The sequence below is a fragment of the Phytophthora ramorum genome (genome assembly GCF_020800215.1).
Source record: "Phytophthora ramorum isolate Pr-102 chromosome Unknown Phyram_PR-102_s0016, whole genome shotgun sequence".
In the NCBI taxonomy this organism is placed as follows: Eukaryota; Oomycota; class Peronosporomycetes; order Peronosporales; family Peronosporaceae; genus Phytophthora; species Phytophthora ramorum.
Genome location: NW_027150662.1, coordinates 410,692 through 435,233, shown reverse-complemented (window position 1 = coordinate 435,233; position 24,542 = coordinate 410,692). Strand labels below are relative to the sequence as shown.

At 57.5% G+C, this 24,542-nt stretch overlaps 8 protein-coding genes across 8 annotated transcripts; 5 read left to right on the top strand and 3 right to left on the bottom strand.

Moving 5' to 3' along the window:
- Window positions 1-52: 52 nt before the first annotated feature.
- Window positions 53-2,245, bottom strand: KRP23_12779 (uncharacterized protein; the record flags this gene model as incomplete). Its single annotated transcript, XM_067883413.1, has 1 exon — window positions 53-2,245. One exon carries the CDS (start codon window positions 2,243-2,245, stop codon window positions 53-55), a length of 2,193 nt encoding a protein of 730 aa, XP_067738861.1.
- Window positions 2,246-2,833: 588 nt separating this feature from the next.
- Window positions 2,834-6,442, top strand: KRP23_12778 (DNA-directed RNA polymerase II subunit 2; the record flags this gene model as incomplete). Its single annotated transcript, XM_067883412.1, has 1 exon — window positions 2,834-6,442. One exon carries the CDS (start codon window positions 2,834-2,836, stop codon window positions 6,440-6,442), a length of 3,609 nt encoding a protein of 1,202 aa, XP_067738860.1.
- Window positions 6,443-6,859: 417 nt separating this feature from the next.
- KRP23_12777 (Sphingolipid delta(4)-desaturase DES1-like) lies at window positions 6,860-7,912 on the bottom strand (the record flags this gene model as incomplete). Its single annotated transcript, XM_067883411.1, has 1 exon — window positions 6,860-7,912. One exon carries the CDS (start codon window positions 7,910-7,912, stop codon window positions 6,860-6,862), a length of 1,053 nt encoding a protein of 350 aa, XP_067738859.1.
- A 2,290-nt stretch (window positions 7,913-10,202) lies between these two features.
- On the top strand, window positions 10,203-11,801 carry KRP23_12776 (Cystathionine beta-lyase, chloroplastic; the record flags this gene model as incomplete). The annotated part of the gene is made up of 1 exon (XM_067883410.1): window positions 10,203-11,801. One exon carries the CDS (start codon window positions 10,203-10,205, stop codon window positions 11,799-11,801), a length of 1,599 nt encoding a protein of 532 aa, XP_067738858.1.
- A 918-nt stretch (window positions 11,802-12,719) lies between these two features.
- KRP23_12775 (uncharacterized protein) lies at window positions 12,720-14,385 on the bottom strand (the record flags this gene model as incomplete). The annotated part of the gene is made up of 7 exons (XM_067883409.1): window positions 12,720-13,151; window positions 13,214-13,390; window positions 13,452-13,544; window positions 13,614-13,718; window positions 13,800-13,937; window positions 14,009-14,212; window positions 14,284-14,385. The coding sequence occupies 7 exons, from the start codon at window positions 14,383-14,385 to the stop codon at window positions 12,720-12,722; spliced, it is 1,251 nt and encodes a 416-aa protein (XP_067738857.1).
- Window positions 14,386-14,982: 597 nt separating this feature from the next.
- Window positions 14,983-16,674, top strand: KRP23_12774 (Asparagine synthetase [glutamine-hydrolyzing]; the record flags this gene model as incomplete). The annotated part of the gene is made up of 1 exon (XM_067883408.1): window positions 14,983-16,674. One exon carries the CDS (start codon window positions 14,983-14,985, stop codon window positions 16,672-16,674), a length of 1,692 nt encoding a protein of 563 aa, XP_067738856.1.
- A 266-nt stretch (window positions 16,675-16,940) lies between these two features.
- Window positions 16,941-20,369, top strand: KRP23_12773 (Tubulin glycylase 3B; the record flags this gene model as incomplete). The annotated part of the gene is made up of 1 exon (XM_067883406.1): window positions 16,941-20,369. One exon carries the CDS (start codon window positions 16,941-16,943, stop codon window positions 20,367-20,369), a length of 3,429 nt encoding a protein of 1,142 aa, XP_067738855.1.
- Window positions 20,370-21,627: 1,258 nt separating this feature from the next.
- Window positions 21,628-24,052, top strand: KRP23_12772 (putative tyrosine-protein kinase; the record flags this gene model as incomplete). The annotated part of the gene is made up of 4 exons (XM_067883405.1): window positions 21,628-21,860; window positions 21,924-21,986; window positions 22,053-22,382; window positions 22,456-24,052. The coding sequence occupies 4 exons, from the start codon at window positions 21,628-21,630 to the stop codon at window positions 24,050-24,052; spliced, it is 2,223 nt and encodes a 740-aa protein (XP_067738854.1).
- Between the last annotated feature and the right edge of the window lie 490 nt (window positions 24,053-24,542).

The window sequence follows — 24,542 nt, the reverse complement described above, 5'->3', positions numbered from 1 at the left end:
CGCTCACAGGCCTTCGATCGCAGCGTGTATGTTACGGTCTACACTGCTTGATCTACTTCTCGAGCTGAGCGAGCTGGTCCTTCAATTGCTGGTTCACCTCGTCCGCAGAGTCCCGAGCCGCGAACGCCACTTGCGCAGCGTATCGTGCGGCCTCCTCACTGTCGCGTGCAAGCTGAACTGACTGCTCTAGCGTCTGTACCTCTTCGCGCAAGTTTGTTAAATCAGCCTTGAGGCCCTCGTTCTGGATGGCCAGCTCCTTCGCCTGGTTCTTCGCTTCCTTCGTCTCCTTCACAGCGGATGAGGCGCCGCTAGCTGCCTTCTGCGACTTCGCGAGCTCCGAGCGCGCCGCTGCAGCTTCCGCAGCCAACTCTTCCTGCTTCTTCTCAGCAGCCACAACCTTTTCCTGAGCGCTAGCCTGCTCCTCCGCATGCTTCGACTTCAGCAGCTCAAGCTCTTCCTTAAGCGCCTCCAATTCTGTGTCCTTTGCTGAGATAACACCCTCAGCCGTCTCCAGCTTCTGCGTCACAGCTTCATTTTCAGAAGCAAGGCGCTCATTTTCCTGCAGAAGCTCCGGAGACACTACTTCCACAACAGCGGCGGAAGCCTCAACTTCCTGCTCCTCCGGGGTTTCGTCTTCAGGAGATTCCTCCACCTCCTCCTCCGAGGTCTCTTCCTTTGGGGCTTCAATGCTGGCCACCTCGTCGTGCACTTCAGGTGCCACCTCATTGGCTTCTGCAACTTCTTCAATTGGTTCCTCCTCGCTTTCTTGTACATCCGGGGTATCCACAGACTCCTCCTCTTCAGCCTCCTCCTCGACAGGGGCAACCTCCTCTTCAACAGCGGGAGCCTCTTCTTCCGTAGGTGCGGCTTCCTCCGCTTCCACAGCAACGAAGTCATCCTCCTCCTCCTCTTCAGGAGCCGACACCTCCGGTTTAGGCGGCGTCACGCTTACCGGCTCGACAGCCTGCAGGAAGGCGAACAGCTTTGAGCTTGACGGCGGCTTCCCCAGCGGTTCGTGCTCAGCCTCTACATCAGGCCTCGAGCTCTCCTCCTCGGAGGGAATGTCCTCCTCGATAGGCGTCTGCTCCTCCTCTTCCTCGGCCTGGTTGTCTTCAATCGCAGGTTCGTCGACATCTTCCGGTGTAGCTTCCACAGCCGGTTCCGACGCCGTCTTATCCTGAGAAGGGGCAGTCGAGGCTGGTACCGCCGCACCCGCCGGCAGTTCCACGCTGTTGAGGAACGCCGCGAGTCTCGACGCCGACTTGGGGGCGGCAGGGACAGGCGCGGCGGTGAACGCCGAGGGGATGCTCACTCTGTTCTGCGGGGAGGCCGGGGGCGACGAAGGAGGCGTGTTGTGGCCCATTTCCGCCGCGGACGGAGTCTTGGGCGTGGACTGCGGGGCCGACGCATTGGACGACGACGAGTGGCTTCGCGAGAAGGCCGAGAGCTTGCTGGACCACGACCGGGAGCGAGTCTCGTTCGCGTCCTCCTTGCTCGTGGAGGCCGAGGACGCATTGCTGACGACGCTGCTTCTGGACGTGGCCGATGCGTTGTTGCTGTTGCTCTTGAAGATGGACGGGATACGCAGACGCGACTTGTTGTTGTCCTCGTCAGCAGGCACCGGCTCCTCCACGTCGCGTGGGGATGGATTGCTACTTGCTACACTGGACGTGATGGACACGCGGTGGTTGGTGGGCGGTTTGGGCTTGGTGGCCACCACGGGGGCGGACGGGAACTTGTTGAGGAAGGAGCTGAGGCGGTTGGCATTGTTGGCGTTGCTGGCGCTGCCTGAGCTCGTCGTGCTGCTCGTGGACGTGCGGTTGTTGTCCCCGTCCAGGTAGTACTGCGAGAGGGCGTTGGAGGCCTTGAGCCCTGGTCGCGTCTTGTTGCGTAGCGCAACGATGGTCTCGGACACGGCCGTCTCGTTCACCTCGTCCAGCAGCTGCACCGTCGTAAACACCTGGTGCTCCTCCAGCAGCGCGCGCGTGCGGCACCACTTGATGAAGAACTGCACGCGCTCCAACGCGTGGAACTTGCTGAGCTGCTTGAGCGAGCGCTGCAGCTTCTTGGGCAGCTCCTGCTCCTCGCCCTCTAGCACCGCGTTGGTCAGCAGACACAGCGCGCGCCCGTCCGTCACGAACTCGCACAGCGACTTGGTGTCTGTTAGAGGCGGGGAGAGTTCCTTGAGGTCGCCGTGCGCCTCCAGCTCGTCGCGGATCCACTGGATGCACGCGGCCGACGCCATCGCTCTGGGTAAATCTGTGTCTTGTGGCGGTCGATGCGGGTTCCGCACTGTGCTTCGCACTTCGCGTTTGGCGGTGGAAAGAACGAGGGGGAAACTGAGTTTTGTTTTGGTCCGCGCGGTCTTTCCGGGACGACATTTGTGCATCGGAACAAGGGTGAGTTGGGCACTGTATGGGAAATGGGAATAACAGCAGGTGTCCCGCAAAGTCTGCACGCATCATATACCGTATGGGACCAATTGGCAGCTCTATGCCAGATGCAAGCCCTGCAATCAGACGACGCCGTGGACGGTCATTTTTTCAGCGGAGTGCGTGCGCTGTCTTGCTATGCCGCTGCTGACGACGCTGTCAGACATGCGAAGCGCCAACCGGCCGACCCCGTTGCCAGCGCTTCAAGCGGCCGCAAGCTGGGGTCACTAGTCTTTCCCTACGTCATGTCATACATTTCACTCTCCAATAGAATACCTCGTCTAAGCCGATCTTCTAAATGGGTATGGTACCGTTGCATCTCTTCTAAGTGCGACACTGCGCTCACGGCCAACCCCCCCCTCGAGTCATTCGGCGATTGTATCGGTCGTTGCCAAGCTGCTATGAGCTGGGAGAATCCGATCGAGAGCGACCCGGAGCGCGACGACGCCGGCGACATGGGCCTGGCGGCGGGCTCCGTCGTGTCCCAGGAGGACGCGTGGGCCGTGATCTCGAGCTACTTCGAGGAGAAGGGGCTGGTGCGCCAACAGCTGGACTCATTCGACGAGTTCATCCAGAACACGATGCAGGAGCTCGTGGACGACTCGCGCTCCATCCGCATCAACCCGGAGGCGCAGTACGCGCCCGGCCAGGCCAAGGCCAACACGGACACCATCTACAACATCTCGTTCGGCCAGATCTATCTGTCCAAGCCCACGATGACGGAGGCCGACGGCTCCACGAGCGTCATGTTCCCGCACGAGGCGCGGCTGCGAAACCTCACGTACTCGGCGCCGCTATACGTGGACGTGGTGTGCCAGAAGTATCAGGCGCCCAGCTCGGGCCCCGCCAACCTCGAGGATATGGTGCCCTACGACCAGGTGGAGACCCCCAAGGAGTTCATCGGCATGGTGCCCATCATGCTGCGCTCGCAGTACTGCGTGCTCACGCACAAGACGGACAAGGAGCTCACGGAACTCAACGAGTGCGTGTACGACCAGGGTGGCTACTTCATCATCAACGGCAGCGAGAAGGTGCTCATCGCCCAGGAGCGCATGAGCAACAATCACGTCTACTGCTTCCGCAAGAACGCGGCGTCCAAGTACAGCTGGGTCTGTGAGACCCGCTCCCACGTCGAGCACGGCGTGCGCCCCACCAGCACCATGTACGTGCAGATGTACCAGAAGGGCGGCGGCAAGAGCGCCATCACGGGCAACCAGATCCGCGCAGTGATCCCGTATATTCGCCAGGATATCCCCGTCGTCATCATCTTCCGTGCGCTTGGATTCGTCGCCGATCGAGAAATTCTGGAACACATTTGCTACGACTTCTCCGATGCTGAGCTCATGGAGCGATTCAAGTCCTCGCTGGAAGAGGCCTTCGTTATCCAGGAGCAGGAGGTGGCTCTGGACTTCATTGGCCGTCGTGGTAGCGCCATCAACGTGAGCAAGTCGGACCGTATCCGCTACGCCCAGGATATTCTGCAGAAGGAAATGCTCCCCCATGTCGGTGTGGAGGACCACAACGAGACCAAGAAGGCGTACTTCCTGGGTTACGTCGTGCACAAGCTGCTCATGTGCTCGCTTGGCCGCATCGGTGAGGATGACCGTGATCACTACGGTAACAAGCGTCTGGATCTGGCTGGTCCGTTGCTCGGCGGCCTGTTCCGCATCCTGTTCAAGAAGCTCACGAAAGACGTCAAGTCGTTCCTGCAGAAGTGTGTGGACAACGGCAAGGATTTCAACCTGACGCTGGCTATCCGCTCACGCACGATCACCAATGGTCTCCGCTATTCGCTGGCCACGGGTAACTGGGGTATGCAGAAGAGCGCGTCCAAGGCCGGTGTCTCGCAGGTGCTGAACCGACTGACGTACGCGTCGTCGCTGTCTCACTTGCGTCGTTTGAACACACCACTTGGCCGCGAAGGTAAGCAGGCCCAGCCGCGTCAGTTGCACAACACGCATTGGGGTATGATCTGCCCCGCTGAAACGCCGGAAGGCCAGGCTGTCGGCCTCGTGAAGAACCTGGCCTTGATGGCCTACATTTCTGTGGGTTCGCCGCAAGCTCCCATTCTGGAATTTCTGGAAGAGTGGGCAACAGAAAACTTGGAGGAAATCAAGCCGCAGATTATCCCGCACTCCACAAAGATTTTCGTGAACGGTAATTGGGTGGGTGTGCATCGTGAGCCGAACGAGTTGATCCGCACGCTGCGGTCGCTGCGTCGGTGTGTGGATATCGATGCTGAAGTGTCGGTGATTCGCGACCTGATGAACAAGGAGCTCCGCATTTATACCGATGCCGGCCGTGTGTGCCGTCCGCTGTTTATTGTGGAAGACAACCAGTTGCTGTTGCAGAAGGAGCAGGTGGTGAAGCTGCAGAACCACAAGATCACAAACTACCGCTGGCACAACCTGCTGACGGATGGTGTGGTGGAGCTTATTGATACGGAGGAAGAGGAAGTGTGTATGATTGCTATGGAGCCGAAGGACGTCGGCACGGGCTCACAGATCCACACACACTGCGAGATTCACCCGTCCATGATTCTTGGTATTTGTGCCAGTATTATTCCATTCCCCGATCACAACCAGTCGCCGCGTAACACGTACCAATCTGCTATGGGTAAACAGGCCATGGGTATTTACTGTTCCAACTTCCGCGCAAGAATGGACACCATGGCCAATGTGCTGAACTACCCGCAGAAGCCGTTGGTTACTACGCGTGCAATGGAGTACTTGCACTTCCGTGAGTTGCCGTCTGGTATCAACGCTATCGTGGGTATTGCGTCGTACACGGGCTACAACCAGGAAGATTCCTTGATTATGAACCAGAGTGCAATCGACCGCGGTTTCTTCCGCTCTACCTTCTACCGCTGCTACATCGACCAAGAGCGTAACAAGAGCCCGCACGGTGGCCCTGGCGGCGGTGCTGGCGGCGCCAACTGCGAAGAATTCGAGAAGCCCTCTCGCGAAAACTGCTTGGGCCTGCGTCACGGCAGCTACCACAAGCTCGATAACGATGGATTGGTGGCTCCTGGAACACGTGTCAGTGGTAACGATATTATCATTGGTAAGACGTCGCCGTTGCCGCAGTCTGAAGACTCGTCTCTGGAGCAGCGCCACCAGAAGCGTGATGCGAGTACTGCCCTGCGCTCACACGAGAATGGTATCATTGACAGTGTGATGCTGACGACGAACGCTGATGGTTTCAAGTTCACCAAGGTGCGCTTCCGCAACATTCGTATTCCTCAGATTGGTGACAAGTTTGCATCGCGTCACGGACAGAAGGGTACGATTGGTATGACGTACCGCCAAGAAGACATGCCGTTTACCGTGGAGGGCATCACGCCGGATATCGTTGTGAACCCTCACGCCATTCCGTCGCGTATGACGGTGGGGCATCTTGTCGAGTGTCTGCTCGGCAAAGTGTCGTCGCAAACGGGTGACGAAGGTGACGCCACACCGTTCACGGATGTGACCGTCCAAGCTATTGCCGACACACTGCACAACCTGGGGTACCAGAAGCACGGTAACGAGGTCATGTACAGCGGCCACACTGGCCGTCGCCTGACAGCGCAGATCTTCATCGGACCCACGTTCTACCAGCGCCTAAAGCATATGGTCGACGACAAGATCCACTCGCGCTCGCGTGGTCCCGTGACGATGCTGACGCGCCAGCCGATGGAGGGTCGTGCTCGCGAGGGTGGTTTGCGTATGGGAGAGATGGAGCGCGATTGTCTGATCTCTCACGGCTCGGCCAACTTCCTCATGGACCGCCTGTTCGCCAACTCGGACGCGTACCGTGTACACGTGTGCGATGTCTGCGGTATCATCGCCATTGCGAACCTGCGCAAAATGACGTTCGAGTGCCGCACCTGCCGCAACAAGACGCAGATCTCCCAGGTCCACATTCCGTACTCGTGCAAGCTGCTGTTCCAAGAGCTCATGTCCATGTCCATCGCGCCGCGCTTGTTCACGCTGGGCAACCCGAACGGACCGAAGCCCCGCCAAGCTTAGGACGATGAGCCTGCTTTGAGCTGAATAGCGAAGCGTAGCAGCCAGAGGCCCAAGTGTATTACAGGCAGCAGTACGATTGCATTCCGGAGGTTGTAGCGCCAGAAACTAAGACAAGAAATGCAACGAGTCTGACAGCAAGCAAGTGCCACAAAGACCCCGCCGCCCTCGCACTCGTTTATGCATTTCGACGTCACGATGAATCAGAGCACATGTTGGTTGGTGGTGCAGACAGACAGGTGGCTTCACTTCAGATCGACGCGCGTCCACCGGCTCAGCTCGATCCAAGCAAAACTCAGGAGATACAATTGCCGTTTGGTATTGATGTTGGGTAGCACAAAATCCTAGCGACAGGGATTGATACAAAATGCGAGGCCGTGCCCCTCGCGCACGTGACGTCGTCCGAAGCAGTCCGTCAGTCTAGTCGCTCTTCATCTTCTCCTTGACGTCGTCCGTGAGGTTGTGGCGCTTGACGCGGGAGTAGGCGTTGATGTTGTCGTCCAAGACGTAGTCCACCAGCACCTTGACCCACGACTTGTGGCTCGGCAGGTTCTCGTAGAACTCCGGGGCGAGCGCGCGCACCTCGTGCAGACGCGAGCCGGCGACGAACGGGAAGTCGTGGTGCTCGTTGTGCAGGCCCACGTTGAACGTGACGCGGTTCAGGATGCCGTAGTACGAGTACGTCTCGTAGCCCAGCACGAACTCGTAGTGCTCGGCGATGAAGTGGCCGGCCACAGGGTGCACGCCGCAGCCCACGAGCGTGCCCACGAGCAGGTACAGCAGGCCCGAGAGGCCGCCGAACATGTAAATGGCGTAGTTGTAGCTGAAGCAGATGACGAGGTTGGACGCCTCCCACATGCCCGGGACCTTGGGGTTCACGATGAGCGGGCGGCCGCCGTAGAAGAAGAGCTGGAAGATGAGGAAGACGAACTTGGTGTACTTGTTGGTGAAGATCTTGCCCTCGAGCTCCGTGGGGAGGTCCACGTCGACACCGTCCTCGCCCTGGTAGCGGTGGTGCTCGAGGTGGTAGCGCTTGAACGAGATGGAGGACGGGACACCAATAGGCAGGTTGGCCAGGATGCCCAGCAGCTTGTTGTGCAGGGGCTTCTTGAAGCCCAAATTGTGCGAGACCTCGTGCATGCCCATCATCATGCCGTGGTTGGCCGTGCCGCCGACGACGTACAACACGAGGATGTACACGGGCCACGACATGTACTGGGCCGTGAGCGCCAGATACGTCTGGAGCGCGACGGTGGCCGCGACGATGTACTTGGTCTTCCAGCAGTGGCCGAAGAGCTTCTTCACCTCCGGGTACTTGGCCATGATGAGTTTGCGGCGCGTGGCGTGCGGCTCGTCCGTCGGCGTCCAGTGGAAGTCGTGCTGCGGCTCGTGGGCCATGACGAACTTGGGCTTGGCGGCTTGCGGCTCCACGGGGGCCATGGGCGGCAGGTTGCTCTTCTCCACCTTGCACATGATTGGATGGTTCTGTGTCTAGAAACTCTTGGTGCTGCTCCCCACTTGACGGCCGCGCCCCGCAAAATCGAAAGTGATCGATAGGGGGGAGCAGTACGTAGCCGGAGGTAGAAACGGACCCGAAACCGCCCAGGAACTGTCGAACGGCATACGGCATGCATACTGGGCGCAAGCCAACGCACGGCTGTACAATGGGACAACAGGATTGGTGGGCGCAACAGCTTTACCGCTGCTGGAGATGGATCCACCACGACACCAGACAATGGCGCCCGGCAAGCGGTGATGAGGGGCGAGGCAATTGCAATGAGGCCGCGTGTCGTTGGTGCTACATATAGCGGCCCCCAGGGTGCATGACCAACGGAACGCCGGCGGCAAAGCCGAAGTATCTTTTCCCTCCCTGCGCGCGCTTACCACCAGCAGCTCCCTCAGCTGCCCTTGTCCCACGCCTACTCCAAGTAAACCGTGCTGGTTGATCAGCAAGTAACATTTGTGATCGCGTGAATCATCGCTACCGGACCAGCACCACGCTCCAAAGACAAGTTGACGCAGCATTTTGAACGTGGGGCAGGAATCGCGCCTCCCCCGAACTGGGACCAGTCGTTTCCTCGACGAGCAATCATGTGCTCCGGTTGCGATGGCGGGCTTTCGGCTTTTAAGGGACGTGCAATGGCGGGTCGCGCGTGATGCTCGTCGAAGCTCTAGCTGGCAGCAGAATAAGTGATCACTTTGCTCCGTTCCGCCGACTCTGATTTCGCTGCTTTTTGTCGCACTCGATTGCTACGACTGGGCCTGAACGCAGTCTCGGTGCCACCTTGTATCTGCGAGTCCATTACGAAACTGGCCGAGTGGCGAATGATCGAGCGCCAAGTCACCCCCGCCCTGCTTGCTGTCCTATCCTGCCCGCCAACTTTCTGGCCACTTGCACGTTTGGCACCGATGTTGACGGGGAGCATTCAGTTGAGCGGCGTTAAGCAAGTCGAGGCACGAGCGGCTCGTTAGTCGATTGTGAGGGCGCATCCCCGATGTCGCGGCAAGTCTTGCCAAGAAGGCCAGTGTCTCAGATCGGCGAGCAAACAGCGGCGTCGCATTTCAAAGAACGCAGGCCAAAGGCCCTTTGGTCTGCGTTCGTTGGGGGAGTTGAAGGGCAAATCCAGACACGTATTAATACTTCAGCACTGTATTCCCCCTGTTACAAGCGTCACTAGTCCGCAATCGGTTGCGGGCTCATATATTTATTCATACTGATCATAACGTGTAAGGAAATAGCTCACTTTATACTAAAAGTACAACTTCCATCTATTGCCAAACTACAGAGTCTCCTGCTTCACGACAATGGTCATGAATGTTTATAGCTTAAGCGCTGACCGCTACCGATTTAATTTGCCTCATATGACAAACAAGATATGACGCTCATAGTGCTATGCTATATTATGCGTGTATCCAGTAAACCTGTAGAGCTGCTATTTGTTGAGCTGTCACCTCCAACGATAGTGTAAACCAAAAATCCATACAAACAGAAAGGGAATACGTGCCCGCCGATCAGATAGGAAGGGGCTACTGCTCAGGCAATATTGATGCCCTCGCGCAGGATGCGAAGCAAGGCTGAGGTGAGAAGTACTTCTAGGAGTAGTGATAGTACTATCTATACTTCAAATACTACTACAAAGTCATATGGAAGCAAATATGAATACCAATCTGATAGCGTATTAATATCGAGGAAATGTAGCCATCATGAATACATGTGGATTGAACACATATGGGTATGGTACACAATTTTCAGTAGACATATGGTCGCGAAATAGATACGGAGCGTGCCGCTTCGATACAGTACCCGAGAAAAATCTCATGGTAATAACGGAAACGGACACCGCAGATATTTTAGAGATCTTCAGCGCCACTGCCGCTATTCAACCGACTACATGTAGCCCTGCCGCTATAGCTCATGCATGTTGCTGACGCGTATTCGTGCTCGCTCGGCGTCGTCCGCCCCTGCCTTGCAATATCAAAAGTGTTTGCGCCTTACCATATCATGTAAAGAATGATGTGCTGATTTGCAAAACCAGAAACCCTCTATCATAAATCTCCCTTTCAAACCAATCCTCTTCAAATTGGGCTTAAATTAACCAAAGCACCCTTTATCGTACATCTCCCTTTCAAACCGATCTTCGTCACGCACCGTCCACCCGCTCCTCAGAATTACCGGTCTCTCAGTTCCGCCATTCCGGAATTGGCGTCCAAGAGCTCACCAGGAGCACAACCGTCCCCTCTTTCCTTCATCACACCCGTCATCATGGCCTCGTCCTCCGCCGCGCTGCAGCAGAGTCTGGGCGAGTCCGAAGTCTTCGACCTCGTGTGCGACTATCTTCGCACGCGCCAGTTCTTCGAGGCCGAGCGCACGTTGCGCTCCGAGCGCGAGGCCACGGGCTCTCCGCGCGCTTCGTCGCCCGTGGCCGCCAATCAGCAGGACATGGCGCCCGTTGAAGACGCCGCTTTACCCTCGCTTGCCTCGCGCCTCGAGTTCATGCTGGAGCGCAGCTACGTGACCCAATTAGTGTCAGGCTCCGGTCAGGCCGAGCCCGAGAAGATCTTCGTTCCCCGCCACGAGTTGGACACGGCGCCCAAGCGCGCGCGCGCCAATTTGGACGGCAACGAGGCGCTGGAGATCGACGACGTGAACCGCAACACGCTGGAGGACGGGGACGAGCACGAGTTCAACATGAGCACGCGCCTCGTGAGCTTCGAGGCCTGCAAGGACGACCCGCACGGATCGGCCACCATGCCCATCTACCAGACGTCCACATTCGCGCAGCCCTCGGGTACCACCTTCGGTGCCTACGACTACACACGCTCGGGCAACCCCACGCGCGCCGCTCTGGAGCGCCAGATGGCCGAGCTGGAAGGCGGACACCGCGCCTTTGCCTTCACAAGCGGCATGGCCGCGCTGTCCGCCGTCTCTCGCCTGGCCCACGCCGGTGACGAGATCGTGCTCTCTGACGACTCGTACGGCGGAACCTACCGCCTGCTCAGCAAGGTGGCCACCAAGAACGGCGTCAACGTCAAGTACGTGGACCTGTCGGGCCCGGACGGCCCCAAGAACCTGGCGGCGGCACTCACGGACAAGACCAAGCTGGTCATGATGGAGTCCCCCACCAACCCCATGCAGCGCATCTGCGATATCAAGCGCCTCGCGGAGGCCGCCCACACGGTCGGCGCCCTCCTGTCGGTGGACAACACGATGATGAGCCCCATCCTGCAGAACCCGCTCAAGCTCGGCGCCGACATCGTGGTGCACTCTGCCACCAAGTTCGTCTGCGGACACAGTGACACCATGTCAGGCATCGTCATCGCCAAGGACCCGGAGCTTTGTCGTGACGTCTACTTTTACCAGAACGCCGAGGGCACCGGCCTCGCGCCGTTCGACTGCTGGCTGCTGCTGCGCGGCGTCAAGACCATGAGTCTGCGCGTGCTGGCGGCCCAGAAGAACGCAATCAAGGTCGCCAACTTCCTGAACGACCACCCGCTGATTCAGAAGGTGCACTACACCAGTCTGCTGCCCGAGAACTCCCCGGACCGCCAGATTCACGACTCGCAGGCGCGCGGCTGCGGCTCTGTCGTGTGCTTCCGCACCGGGTCGCTAGCCTTCTCGCAGCACCTGCTGACCGTCACCAAGCTGTTCAAGATCACGGTGAGCTTCGGTAGTGTCAACTCGCTGATCTCGCTGCCCGGTGCCATGTCGCACGCCAGCATCCCCGAGGAGGTTCGCAAGGCGCGTTCGTTCCCGGAGGACCTGGTGCGTCTTTCCATCGGTGTCGAGGACGCGAAGGATCTGATCAAGGACCTTTCCCAGGCGCTGCAGTCGTACGTTCCTTCTCAGGAGGCGTCGCAGTAAAGCGAGTGTTCCAGTCGACATTCCGCGGGACCCTCTGGATTCGGGTGGGGGCTGGTAAGAAGCCTAGCCACCCTTCATGGGGTCAGCGCATCAACGGAGACTTTCCTAGACCTGCCAAGCGCTGTCATCGAAGACAGCTCTTCGCTGAGTTGGGAGTCTCTTGTGGTGCGTCGGATCATTCACCCGTGGCACACGACGGTGTGCTGCGCAGTTTGAGTCCACGCGTGAAGTGTCGAGATCGACCAAACGTGAAGGCACAAGCCAGAGCTACCCACGACAAGTTAGTATAAATGTTAGTGTTGGTGGGAGCTTGCAGCTGTGTGTTTACGAGCGTTGATGTTTAGAGAGCTCAAGGGCTCACGGTGACAACAAGAATAAAGTATTGTCTTCACCTCGTATTGTTGGTGCTGCTCTTCTTCAAACGAGTTGCCAACCCAGTGGCAGCGAGCTCCTCTAAGGTCGGAAGCTGCGCTCATTTCTCCCGTAGCAGTTACGGCCGGCCTTCCAAGCAACTTGGTGATGAGAACCACGAAAGCAAGTTCGACTGCGTCGCGACCTGAAGACATGTTTGCAATGAGTATGTGTATCGCGAAGACAAACGTAGCGTTAGTAGTACTTATTGAATCAAGCAATGCGATCTCTCTCAGCCTTATCTGTTACTGAGTGAAGCACTCCCAAGACTGGAGCATGCAGACATTGTCACCAAAAACCAAGTAAAGCAACGCACGTCCATTTAGGCTAGTGTGAACACTAGATGCAGACGTACAGTCTATCGTTCCTACAGCAGCTATACAGAACAATTTAGTCGGTGGCACGTGCCCATGGTAAACTGCAGCGAACAGCATCAGTGTTTCTTTTAAACACTCGACGCTGTTGAATATGCAGGATGTGCAACACTTTGACAGCGATACAGGCACATCACGAATCGCTGCCTTGCTGCCGCTTCTTCATTCGCTCCAACAGGGAGCCTAGTCTTGACTGCAGCTGTGCCTCGTCGTCATCGTCGCTGTTGTCATCAAGTACAGCAGCTCCTGTACTCGATGGCGGGGGAGGATAAAGTGACTCCTGGGTTAATGGAACCGGATCCGAAAGCATTGCAGGCCTGGAGTACGCTGGTTGAGATCCGTCATATGCCAGAGGTCTAACGCGTAGTTGGTTCTTCGGGCTTGCACGAGGAGCTTCGCCTAGTACAAATTCGTGAGCTGCTGTGGTGGGAAACTGAGCGCTGGATTTGTGGTACGTTTCCGTGGCAATGAAGAGAAACTCGCTGGCATCCAGTAGACGTGCTGGAGTCCGCACTCTCACGATACTCGAATCACAGCGCAGGAATGCTTTCATCGCATGCATGAACTGAAGACGGCAGAATCTCAGTCTTTCGTGGAGATTCCATATTGCAAACAACGACTGCTCACCTCCATGTAAGTGTCCTCGACCTTGGCCCCGAACACAGTCTCGGCGAGGGTTTCAGCCTGTGGTCTAGAGAGCCACACGAGAGGGCTGTTGGTCGAAGATGCAGACTTGCGCTTTCTTTCAGGCCCCGACGATGTCTTGACAGACATGGGGCGATATGCCGGCGCGCACACTTGACGCTGCAACCAAATTATGTATAATTATCGGTTCTGCTGAACAATGATCGGATCGCTTGCGTACCTGCAAACTCGAGCGCGCGAAAAGGAAAAAGGCGAGCGTACGCTCGGGGTATTTTCCCTGCAAAAAACAGGAGAAGAGCTCCACATCGACCCTCTGAAGAGATCAGCTCGGAGTAAGTCACGTTTCTGCTGACAACCGATGCAAGGACTCAGCTCTTCGCACATGTTGTAGAGCATTGAGGCCTTCGATCAGGTCCCATGCCTGTTGGTCGACCAAACGCTTGAGCCCGAAGCGATTCGTGAGGTGGTGTCGAATAAACTTGGCGAACTGTATGCAAGAAGACGAAGGCGACAAAACTGTAAGAGAGAAGACATTCCAATCAACGCGCAATTTCCATCTTGCACGTACACTTCCGCAGCTGCTCAGGCTCGAAGCCGACAAGTCCTCGTACCGGGCGTCATACACTTCATTTATGAATCGCACGAGCCGCGTCTCCTTGACGCACGTAGCAGGATTTGCACTTGACCTCGTCGGTCTTTCTCCGATCTGCATCGAAGTCGCACTCTTAGCACCTCAACTGCCGCCAAATTGGTCTCCCAACGTAGAACAAACTCTACCAGAACGATGAGATTCGCGTACGCGCGAAGAGTTTCGGGAACTGCAGCGAGTCGCTTGTTCACAGGGTCTGGTTCGGCGTCGAGACCTTCTTCATCATCCAGATCCTGGTTGCTAGCGTTCTCGTCACTCCTACTTGTTGCATTTGGTGGTTTTACCAGGCGGATATTGGCCACGAAGCGCTTGTCCGAAGCGCGTTGGTGGAACTGCGAATCGAAACGGAAGTGAGTGAGCGCACCAAGTTTGCTGTACTTTGTATCAATAGCCATTGATTGACCTTGACGTCGTTCTCGAGCAGGAAGCGTGTGTACTGCACCTTCGCCCTGGGGCTCAAGTCGGCGAACACGACGATGTGCGGCGTCACGGCGAGGGCGTCCATGGCGCAGCTCTTCAACTTTGAACGCTCGCGACCTTTCGTGTTCATGGCGTCCAAACGTATTTGTATCTCGGCTGGCGTCCAAACGCTTTCTGCTCTTGATTTGTTCATTTGGTGTGATCTGGCAGTCCTAAATCCACCTGATTCTTAAACTGTACCAGTGTACCAATTCGTCAACAGTGAGTAAATTGGTGGCCACCAATCCCTGCACGACAAAATCGTCGACGCAAGAGTACGTCACTGGTTTTGGTCATTCTTTACGCAAATCGGGTCCACAAGAATTTGAAATTGCGTTCCGGTGCGTTGAAAAGAAGGGCCGCGTTCCCTCCGTTTTGCGACTCGAATGAACACGCTGCAAATCCTCCGTCTGCCAAATTCACCTGCTCCACATCGTCGTCCTTCTCTTCGACGTCCGTAAACCGCAGGGATCGGCTACGCTCTAAATGCAGGCGAGACAGAAAATTCTTGTGCTGCAGCAGCCCTTCTCTATCCTTATCAGAAGCCTGCCGTCTAAACTTCAGCCCCACCACGGCCACTCGCCACGTCGGCCACTTCCACATCAACAGTCTCCACCGCATCTCGTCCTCCGAACCCAACAGAATGTGCGGAATCGTCGCCATCCTGCGCTCTATGATGCCCGAGGCGGAGCTGCGCCAGGCCGCGCTCGAAGCCGGCAAGAAGATCCAGCACCGCGGCCCGGACTGGAACGGCATCCGCGTGTTCGCGGACCGCGGCATCGCCATCGAGCACGAGCGACTGGCTATCATCGACCCGGAGTCGGGCGCGCAGCCGCTGGTGAGCAACGACCCGGCGCGCAACATCACGTGCAGCGTGAACGGCGAGATCTACAACTACAGGGAGCTGGCCGCCGGTCTGGACACGCCCTATGAGTTCCTCACCAAGTCAGACTGCGAGGTCATCATCCCGCTCTACCTGCAGCACGGGCCGGACTTCGTGCACCTGCTGCGCGGCATGTTCAGCTTCGTGCTGTACGACCACGACAAGGACTTCTTCCTGGCTGCCAGAGATCACATGGGCATCACGCCCATGTACTACGGCTACGGCGCGGACGGCAGCGTCTGGTTCGCCTCGGAGATGAAGGCGCTCGAGGACGGCTGCGTCCGCTTCGAGGTTTTCCCCCCTGGCAACGTCTTCACGAGCGACACGGAGACGTGCAAGCCCTGGTACAAACCCAACTGGTACGAGCCTGGCCACTTGGGCCAGACGCCGCTGGACCTCGTGGCTCTGCGTGAGGCCTTTGAGGCGTCCGTCAAGCGCCGCATGATGTCCGACGTTCCCTGGGGCGTGCTGCTCTCGGGCGGCCTGGACTCGTCCCTCGTGGCCTCCATCGCCGTGCGCGAGAAGCAGAAACGCGTGGCCCAGGGCGGCGAGTGGATCAACAAGATTCACTCGTTCACCATTGGGCTCGAGAACTCGCCCGACCTCAAGGCCGCCAAGGAGGTGGCCGACTTCCTGGGCACCATCCACCACTCGTACACGTACACGATCCAGGAGGGCCTGGATGCCGTGTCCGAGGTCATCAAGCACCTGGAGACGTACGACGTGACCACGATCCGCGCCTCCACGCCCATGTTCCTCATGTCCCGCAAGATTAAGGCCATGGGCATCAAGATGGTGCTGTCCGGCGAGGGCGCCGACGAGGTCTTTGGCGGGTACCTGTACTTCCACAAGGCCCCGAGCGCCGAGGCCTTCCACAAGGAGACGGTCGCGAAGCTGCAGTCGCTGCACCAGTACGACTGCCTGCGCGCCAACAAGTCCACGAGCGCCTGGGGTCTTGAGGCCCGCGTGCCCTTCCTGGACGCCGACTTCCTCGACCTCGCCATGAACATCGACTCCCGCGAGAAGATGATCGACGCCAAGGCCAACAAGTTCGAGAAGTACATTATCCGCAAGGCCTTCGACGACAAGGAGAACCCGTACCTGCCGGACAACATCCTGTGGCGCCAGAAGGAGCAGTTCTCGGACGGTGTCGGCTACGGATGGATCGACTCGCTCAAGGACCTGGCCGAGAAGACCGTCACGGAGCGCCAGATGAAGCACGCCGAGCGGCTATTCCCCTACAACACGCCGCAGTCCAAGGAGGCCTATCTGTACCGCAGCATCTTCCAGAACCACTTCCACCGCGAAGTGGCTGCGCAGACCGTGCCCGGAGGCCCCAGCATTGCCTGCAGCACCCCAGCCGCCATCGAGTGGGACGCCGCGTTCAAGAACGCCGCCGACCCGTCCGGCCGCGCGATTGCCGGCGTGCACGTGGACGCGTACTCCGAGTAAGTGGAGCCTCTAGAGAAAGATAGTCGTTGTTGCTAACTGCATCATTCATACAAGACTGTGAGCTGCAGCCTTTGCCAGTTTGTATTTTGTGTTTGCTGGTACCGTCGCCAACGAGCTGAAGAAACTGCCCCATGCAAATAGCGGACGAATGCGCTTGTGCATCTGAAACGTACGCCAAGTCGAGAGGTTTGGGAGGTGGCGCAGTGCACACACGCAGTTTGTTGGTGGAACAGCGCAGGGTTCTATTGACTGCAGTGAGCTCGACGATGAGCAGCTCCATTCTGCCACGCCTACAAGACGGTCGAGCCAGCCCAGCTCTCGGACTGCTGCCACCTTTGGGGAATGATGCAGGTTCTTCGTCAAACAAGCAGCGAAGTCGCCTCAAGCAGCCTCGCCAACGAGGGTTGCTACCGCATGCGACTTCATCGAGTGGCGTCAAGTTTCCAGCGTTGGGGAAGCCCCAGCAGCTCAACTCGCTTCCGAGCTGCAACCAGGACGAAGAAGAGCACGATGCCGAAAGGGAGCGCGACAACAACCACCAAGAGGACGAAGACGAGGATAAACGTCATGGCTTGTCGAGCAGCAGGACGTCGGCCTCTTCTCGGTCGTCATTGAACCCCGCACAGGACAAGAACCGCGGCTTCATCAAGGAACTGGAAGAGAAGAAGCGCAAGGAGAAGGAAGACCGCGCTCGGCAGGAGAGACGGAAGAAGAAGCTCCATGAGAAGATGACGCGTAAAATCCTGCAGAAGGCTGATGCACGACAAAAGAATGCTACAACGTCTCCCGAGGTGGACGATATCCTCAGCGAGATTTTGGGCCAGGACGAGCCGCAGGATGACGAACAAGTTGATGCTGCAGCAGCTGAAAAGCGAAAAGAGAAAGCCAAGAGGCAAAAGCGTTTGCTGAAGAAGCAGCAGGCTCATCTTACGCGGATTCAAGCAAAGCAGCGCGAGGAGCAAGAGCAGCAAGAGCTGGAAAAGGAGCGTGAGCTCCGCAAGCGAGAGAAGGTGACGCAAACGGTTCTTCACAAGATCCAAGACTCCATCAACCGCTCAGCGGAGGAGCAAAGTGCTGCGGAGACGGATGATGAACCGCTTCCTACTGTCACCGAGGAGCAAGACTCTGAACGACACCAAGCGAGCTCAAACAGCCAAGTTCTTGTAGACGAACAGCCGGAAGAACAGAAACAACGAGCTAAAGATCAGCGTGAAGCTCTCCACCGCAAACAGCAGAAGTATCTCCAGAAGTTGGCCGACCAGCGCAAACAAAAGCAAAAGGAGGACGAAGACGCACGCGTCTTGCAGGAAAGACGGAAGAAGAAAATTCAGAAGGAGGCTCAGCAGCGGCTCCAAGAAGCTGCTGCTAAGCAGCAAACATTAGCCGAGGCCAGAGAGAAGGAAGAAGCAGCGACTGCCGCGGCAGCGGCTGAAAAGGCAGCAAATGCAGCCCCAGCGGTCGATGTGGAGGCGATGGTCGCTCGCCTCAGCAAACTGAAAGACCGCGACGCGCAAATCGTCCCCGAAGCTCGAGACTTTGCGTCCTGGAAGAAGCGGCACGGAGTCGCGCCAGACCAGAAGGTGTTTTGCATGACTGGATGGTACCCTGTCATCCGGGAAGAGCTTGAGAAGCGCGGGTGGTTCTACAACCAAGAGAGGGTGTCGCCGTACTTTGACTTCAAGTGGTCTCTGAAGAGCGACGAGCTGAGAGCGTTCAAGCTCGAGAAGAACCAGTTCGTGAACCATTTTGCTCAGAACGCGGCCATCACGACCAAGGTGGGGCTCATTCACAACTTGCGCAGTGCCGTGTGGCACCAAAGCGTCGATATCGACGCGACGTTCCCCCGCGCGTACGATCTCAACGACCCAATGGACATGGACACCTTCATCCAGGACTTCCGCTATGGCGTCGCGGAAGGACTTCTCAAGCAATTGGCGAGACGGGGCCTGCAGCTCAAGGACCAAGTGCCAGGGGTGGCTTCCATTGGCGCGAACGAGGCACTGGTAGATGTGGTCCTGGACATTGCTAGGAAGAAAGTTAAGAGCAAACGACCAGACAGCAGCAATGTGGAGTCCGCCGCCACCAGTAGTGAGCTCGACCCGCTAGAAGAAAGCGTGGATAACCCGCTATCGACGGGTGTGGACGAGTTGGTGACGGATCTTCAGTGGGAAGTGCTGTCAAACTGCTCGCTGGATAAACCCGGGCATCTTCGGGCGTCCTTGGTGTTCAAGAAGAAAGTCTACGGGGAAGATAAGGACGCTGCGCTCGGTGTTGAGACCAAGAGCACAGACACGGTGCTATCTGCGCGTGAAAAGCGGCTGCAGCGGCACGCTGAGAAAATGCAGGCGGATGTGTTCAACCGCGAGAAAGCTCGACTCAGCGACCTCATGGCCCATGTGTCGCCTGTGCGTGAGGGAGCCTTCGGTGAGGCTGTTCAACTGGCTCAAGAGCTCGAGAAGCTGTGTCCTCAGTTCCACATCAACGGTGGCGCAGAGTTCATGCTGCCAGAGCCGCACCCGGCTGCAGCGACCAACACTAGTCAGAATGTTTGGATCGTCAAGCCCGCAGGAATGTCACGAGGACGCGGCATTCGCGTGTTCAACGACCTGGACCAGTTGCTGGAGTACGTCGACGTGGAGAACCACAAAGAGTGCCAATGGGTAGCGCAGAAGTACATCGAGAACCCGTTGCTGTTGTGCAAGCGGAAATTCGACATCCGGCAGTGGGTCTTGGTTACAGGATGGGATCCGCTCACAGTGTGGTTCAACGAAGATTGCTACCTGCGCTTTTCGTCCGAGGAGTACTCCATGGACGACCTGAGCGACCAGTACGTGCACTTGACCAACAACTCCATCCAGAAGTACAGCGACAAATTCAACGACGTGTACGCGACCGACGATGGCGAGATGCGAGTGGAGGGCAATATGTGGCACTCGGACGACTTCAAGCAGTTCCTGTCGTCGAAAATGGGGAAGCCGGACATTTGGGACGAGCAAATGCACCCGCGCATGAAGGAGATCGTGGTGCAGTCGCTGCAGTGCGTGCAGGACATGGTACAGCACCGCAACAACAGCTGCGAGCTGTACGGCTACGATTTCATGGTCGACGAGAACCTCGAGCCGTGGCTCATCGAGGTCAACAGCTCGCCAGCCTGCGACTACAGCACGCCGATCGCAAAGCGCTACGTGGAGACTGGCTTGTCGGGCATCATCAAGGTGGTGGTCGACCACCGCGAGTTCGAACAGAAAAAGCGGGGTGGAATGGCTGAGGAGCCCGACACGGGGTGCTGGAGGCGCATCCACAAGGCCGAGTACGTTGGCAAGCCCATGTCGTCGTACGCCGTGGACTTTCAAGTGAAGGGGTCGAAGGTGCAGCGCAGTCGGCGCAGCGCCAAGTTGTACAGCGATGTGAAAGCGGGCGGCAAGTTGACTGCCAGCAGCAGCACGGGCAGCGTAGCACTCGAGGAGGCGAGCGCCAGAGCGAGCCCTGTTGCTGCTGATGCGGATAATGATGGAAGCGATGTCGACAGTGCCGAGACGATGGTGGACGACGAGGATGTCGTCGTGGACGATGACGAACAACCAGTGGGGGGCGATGCAGAAGCAGAGGACGCAAGCGTAGAGCTGGACAGCGAGGAGGGGGCAACGGTAGACAGACGCGAGACATTGGAGGACGATATTGACCCCCTGCTGTAGACGGGGCAGTTTTAATCGCTTCAGAAATCGTCACAGTATCGTGTCGTCGTCGCTGGACCCAAGTCCTGCGGCTTTCCCTGCAGTCGCAGGCCGAGCTTGTGGCAGTGATGCAATGCCGCCGGCCCCGCTGTTTACATTAGCCGGTAGAAACGGGGGAGTCGTCGCGTGCCGCGTGCCGCGATTTGCAGCTCGCTCTCTCGGCTGTGGCGCGATGGCATCATTCTTGAGAGCGTGGCACCGATTCTACTGGATGCCTCGACGGAATGGAACGCACGCACGAGTGCATTGCCTTCTTGTCATCTGCTCTCTATGCATCACCGCAAGGCGAGGCAAGGCGATACACGTACCGTACCGGTGCATGATCGCAGGCTCGAGTTCTCAGACTCAGAGCAGGCAAGTTGCAGTTTTCTAGCCGGGGTCTCTGTTCGAGCCAATCCATCACCGGTGCCGAAAGCCGAGCCATCTCGCCATTACTGCCGGGCGTTCGACCGCAGCCTTTCCGAAAGTCGTTGGCTCTCTCGCGCGACAGCTCCCGGCCGACTTGCTGCAGAGGAGGCCCGAGTATGACCCCGACCGCGAGGCTTGTCTTCTCGAGGGACATTCCAACACTCGCGACAACGATTGCATAGCGCACTCAATGCAATGCAGGCCATTAACGTGACGGGTGCGCTCATGAACTGTGCCTTCCGCGCATGCGGCTGGCGATGGCTCGAGCATGAGCTTACGGGCTGCGGTCCATGAATTGACGCCAGTGTCACGCACCGCTAGCCAAGAGGTTGATCGATCTCCACTTTACGATACTTGAGAATAGGTTAACCTCTGTAACTCGCTTCACTTCACATTTGGCAGTTTTGTATGCACACGCTCTGCCGTTTCGACATCTTCGCACTGTATGATACCCCGCTAATCCGAATTTGATATCTTTCATCGGCTTTCAGAGGTCAATCTTCGATCGTCCAGTTGCGACATGCTATTGTCCAATCACATGCCAGTTTGTGACACAGAGCCGGGCCAGCGTAGAGGTGGAGCCAGTCCACGTCTGCTGACTCGCGCTTCCCCTTTCCCACATTCCGCCATATCCCCAGCCGCCATACACCCGTCCACGGGTCCGCAGTGCCTCGCCGTCTTCGCTGTCTCCGCTTCTCCCGGCGCCCCAGAAGTCCGCGAGCGTATCTCCGTGTAGCTGAGACTCTTACGCGTCGAACCGTGTTCGTATCGCGTCCATCGATCGCTTATTCGCCCAGTTACAGCTCCCAACATGACGCACATTTTCCGCACTCTTTGCTCGCTGCTGCTGGTGGCCGCGGCCGCCAACGCCGCGAGCTGCGACACTAAAGGGACCGTCGTGCTCACGGCCGGCAGCGACGACTCGGAGGCTGTGGTGGTCGCCGCCGACTGCGAGGAGACGCAGGTGGCCGTCAGCAAGAACATGCTCACGGCCAGCAGCATGGGCATCCAGAAGGTGCTGGGCGCGCCCGACGTCAAGACAATGTACGCAGTTTATTAACAGGTTATTTGAAGGATCGCACTGACGTTTTTGCACTGAAACTCTAGAGACTTGTCGCTCAACAACATCTCGTCGCTCTCGCTGACGGACCTGACGACGCTCGATAAACTGTGCGTGCCTTATGGAGTGTACGAGGTGCTGGCAGAGGACTAATTGTGGATCTAATATGGGTGCAGGACGCTCACGACCAACAAGTTCACGTCGTTTAGCAAGTTGGCGATCCCCGACTCGGTCACCAACTTGGACTTGAGCTGGAACGACATCACGTCCTTCGACGGCATGAGTCTGCCCGACACCATGACGAACCTCTTCCTAGGAGGCAACCCCATCACGACCGTGACGGGTGTGACCTTTCCGTCGTCCTTGACGCTGCTTTACATTCACAACTTGCAGCTCTCGACGCTGCAAGGAGCCTCGTTTCCGGACAGTATCAAGTACTTGTCGCTCGTGCAGTCGGGGTTGTCGAGTCTGGACGGCGTCAACTTCCCGGACAGCTTGGAGTACTTGTACGTCGCTGCGTGCTCAGAAACGCCTAGGAGATGTGTGTGCTAACGGCTCTTCTCCTATTTGTGACTGCAGGGATTTTTCATTTAACACCATCTCGTCTCTTCCGGACGGGTTCCCGTCTACCATGATGCAGATCACCGCAACTGGCAACCAGATCGCCGAGATGTACAAGTACTCCTTCCCGTCCAGCGTCAAGTCTCTCAACTTGTCCGGCAACCCGATTGAGTCGATCCGAGGGGTTTCGTTCCCCATTGCCCTCACAAAGCTGGACTTAGGCAGCAACGAGATCACCGACTTCGAAATCTCTCGCTCGGACTACTCCACTTTCAAGGACCTCGAGGTCTTCACTGCTACCGTCACACAGACGAGCTGCTCTACCTCTGGCGCTGAGTTGGTCGCGGTTTCTGGCTACAGCATTTGTGTCATCTCGGACGATATCTTCGAGAGCTCCTATGGCAGCTCGTCGGGCACGTCGGCGTCGAGCGCGGAGAGCACGACAACCACTCAGGTAGCCAGCAGCAACAGCAACTCCACCATTCTCATTGTGGTGATCTGCCTGGCGGCTGTGCTGGCTGTGGCACTCGCGGCGTTCGCCTTCCGGACGTACCGGGTGCGTCAGACGAAGGATGTTTCCCACCCGGGCGACCAGAACAACTTCTTTGCGAACAACACGCTCATTGACACGGCGTCGCACTCCGGGAACCACCACACGAACCCGAAGGACACCTCAAACTCGTTCAATACGATCTTCAGCGGTGGCAAGGTGACTATGATGGGCGGCACGTCCATCGAGTCGGCTCTGGTCAAGTACCGCGTCCCCGCGAACGAGGTGCAGATTGAGCGATCTATTGCGAAGGGTGGCTTCGGCATCGTGTTCCTTGCCAAGTACCAGGGTCGCACGGTCGTGGTCAAGAAGATCCTACCAGAGAAGGCTGCCGATGACCGATGCCTGAGCGCCTTCATCGATGAGATTAAGCTCATCTCTTCGCTCTCTCACGCGAAGGTCGTGCGCTTCATCGGTGTGAGCTGGAGTATGCTGTCCGACATGGCCGTGCTCATGGAGTACATGCCCAACGGCGACCTGGACATGCTGCTGAAGCAGCAGAACGGGCGGCAAGAGCTGTACCCGAAAGAGTTCGACTGGTACCAGAACTCGTCCGTGCTGCCAGCCAAGGCTGCGATCGCGCTGGACGTGCTGGAGGCCATCGTATATCTCCACTCGTTCCCGTCGCCCATTATCCACCGCGATCTCAAGTCGAAGAACGTCCTGCTGAGCTCGTCGTACGAGGCGAAGCTGAGCGACTTTGGCGTCAGTCGCGAGTGGCAAGTGGATACGACAATGACTGCAGGCATCGGCACGATGGCCTGGATCGCGCCGGAGGTGCTGCGCGGCGAACGGTATACGGAGATGGCCGATATCTATTCGTTCGGTGTGATTCTGTCCGAGTTAGCCACGTGCATCAAGCCGTTCGACGGCGTGACGAACGCGCTCATTGTCCTCAAGGTCACGAGCGAAGAGAAGCCCGACCTGGGAATGAACTGTCCCGAGGACATCCGCGAGCTGGCGGACCGCTGCTTAAGCTTCAACGCCAACGACCGCCCGAGCGCCAGCGTGGCGCACTACGAGCTGCGCACGCTGCTCAAGCTGCACTCAGCGTTCGAGCTCTAGGCGGCTTTGATCCGGTATCCTATATAGTAAGTTCCAAGACGGCGGCGACGCGCGGAGCGAACAGGGAGTGCAGAACGCGGCAGGGAGAGCCGCACCCACATTCCTGGGTAGTGTCATTAGTAAATTTGTTTAACGGCGTGTTTGTTCGTGTTGCAATGGAACGATGACTTATAAAATGAGGCGCTCGCGTAGCGCCGACCGTCTCCAATGCAATGTACAGGTAGCCATGTCGGTGAGAAGGGGTAGCCATGTCGGTGAGGAGGCTTCAACATGAGAGCCGGCAAGCCTTGGACGAACATGCGGGTAGGGGAACAAAAAAAAAGGTGAAAAACGCTTCCACGAAAAAGAGGGAACATGAAAAACGTGATTTTCGTGTTCTCCTCGCTAAAGTGCGAGAACAACGAACATTTTTGCGAGCTTCCCTCCCGATATTCGTTCTCGCGCATTTCGTATTTATGCGGATCTGGCGTGTTCGTATCCTACGCGTTGG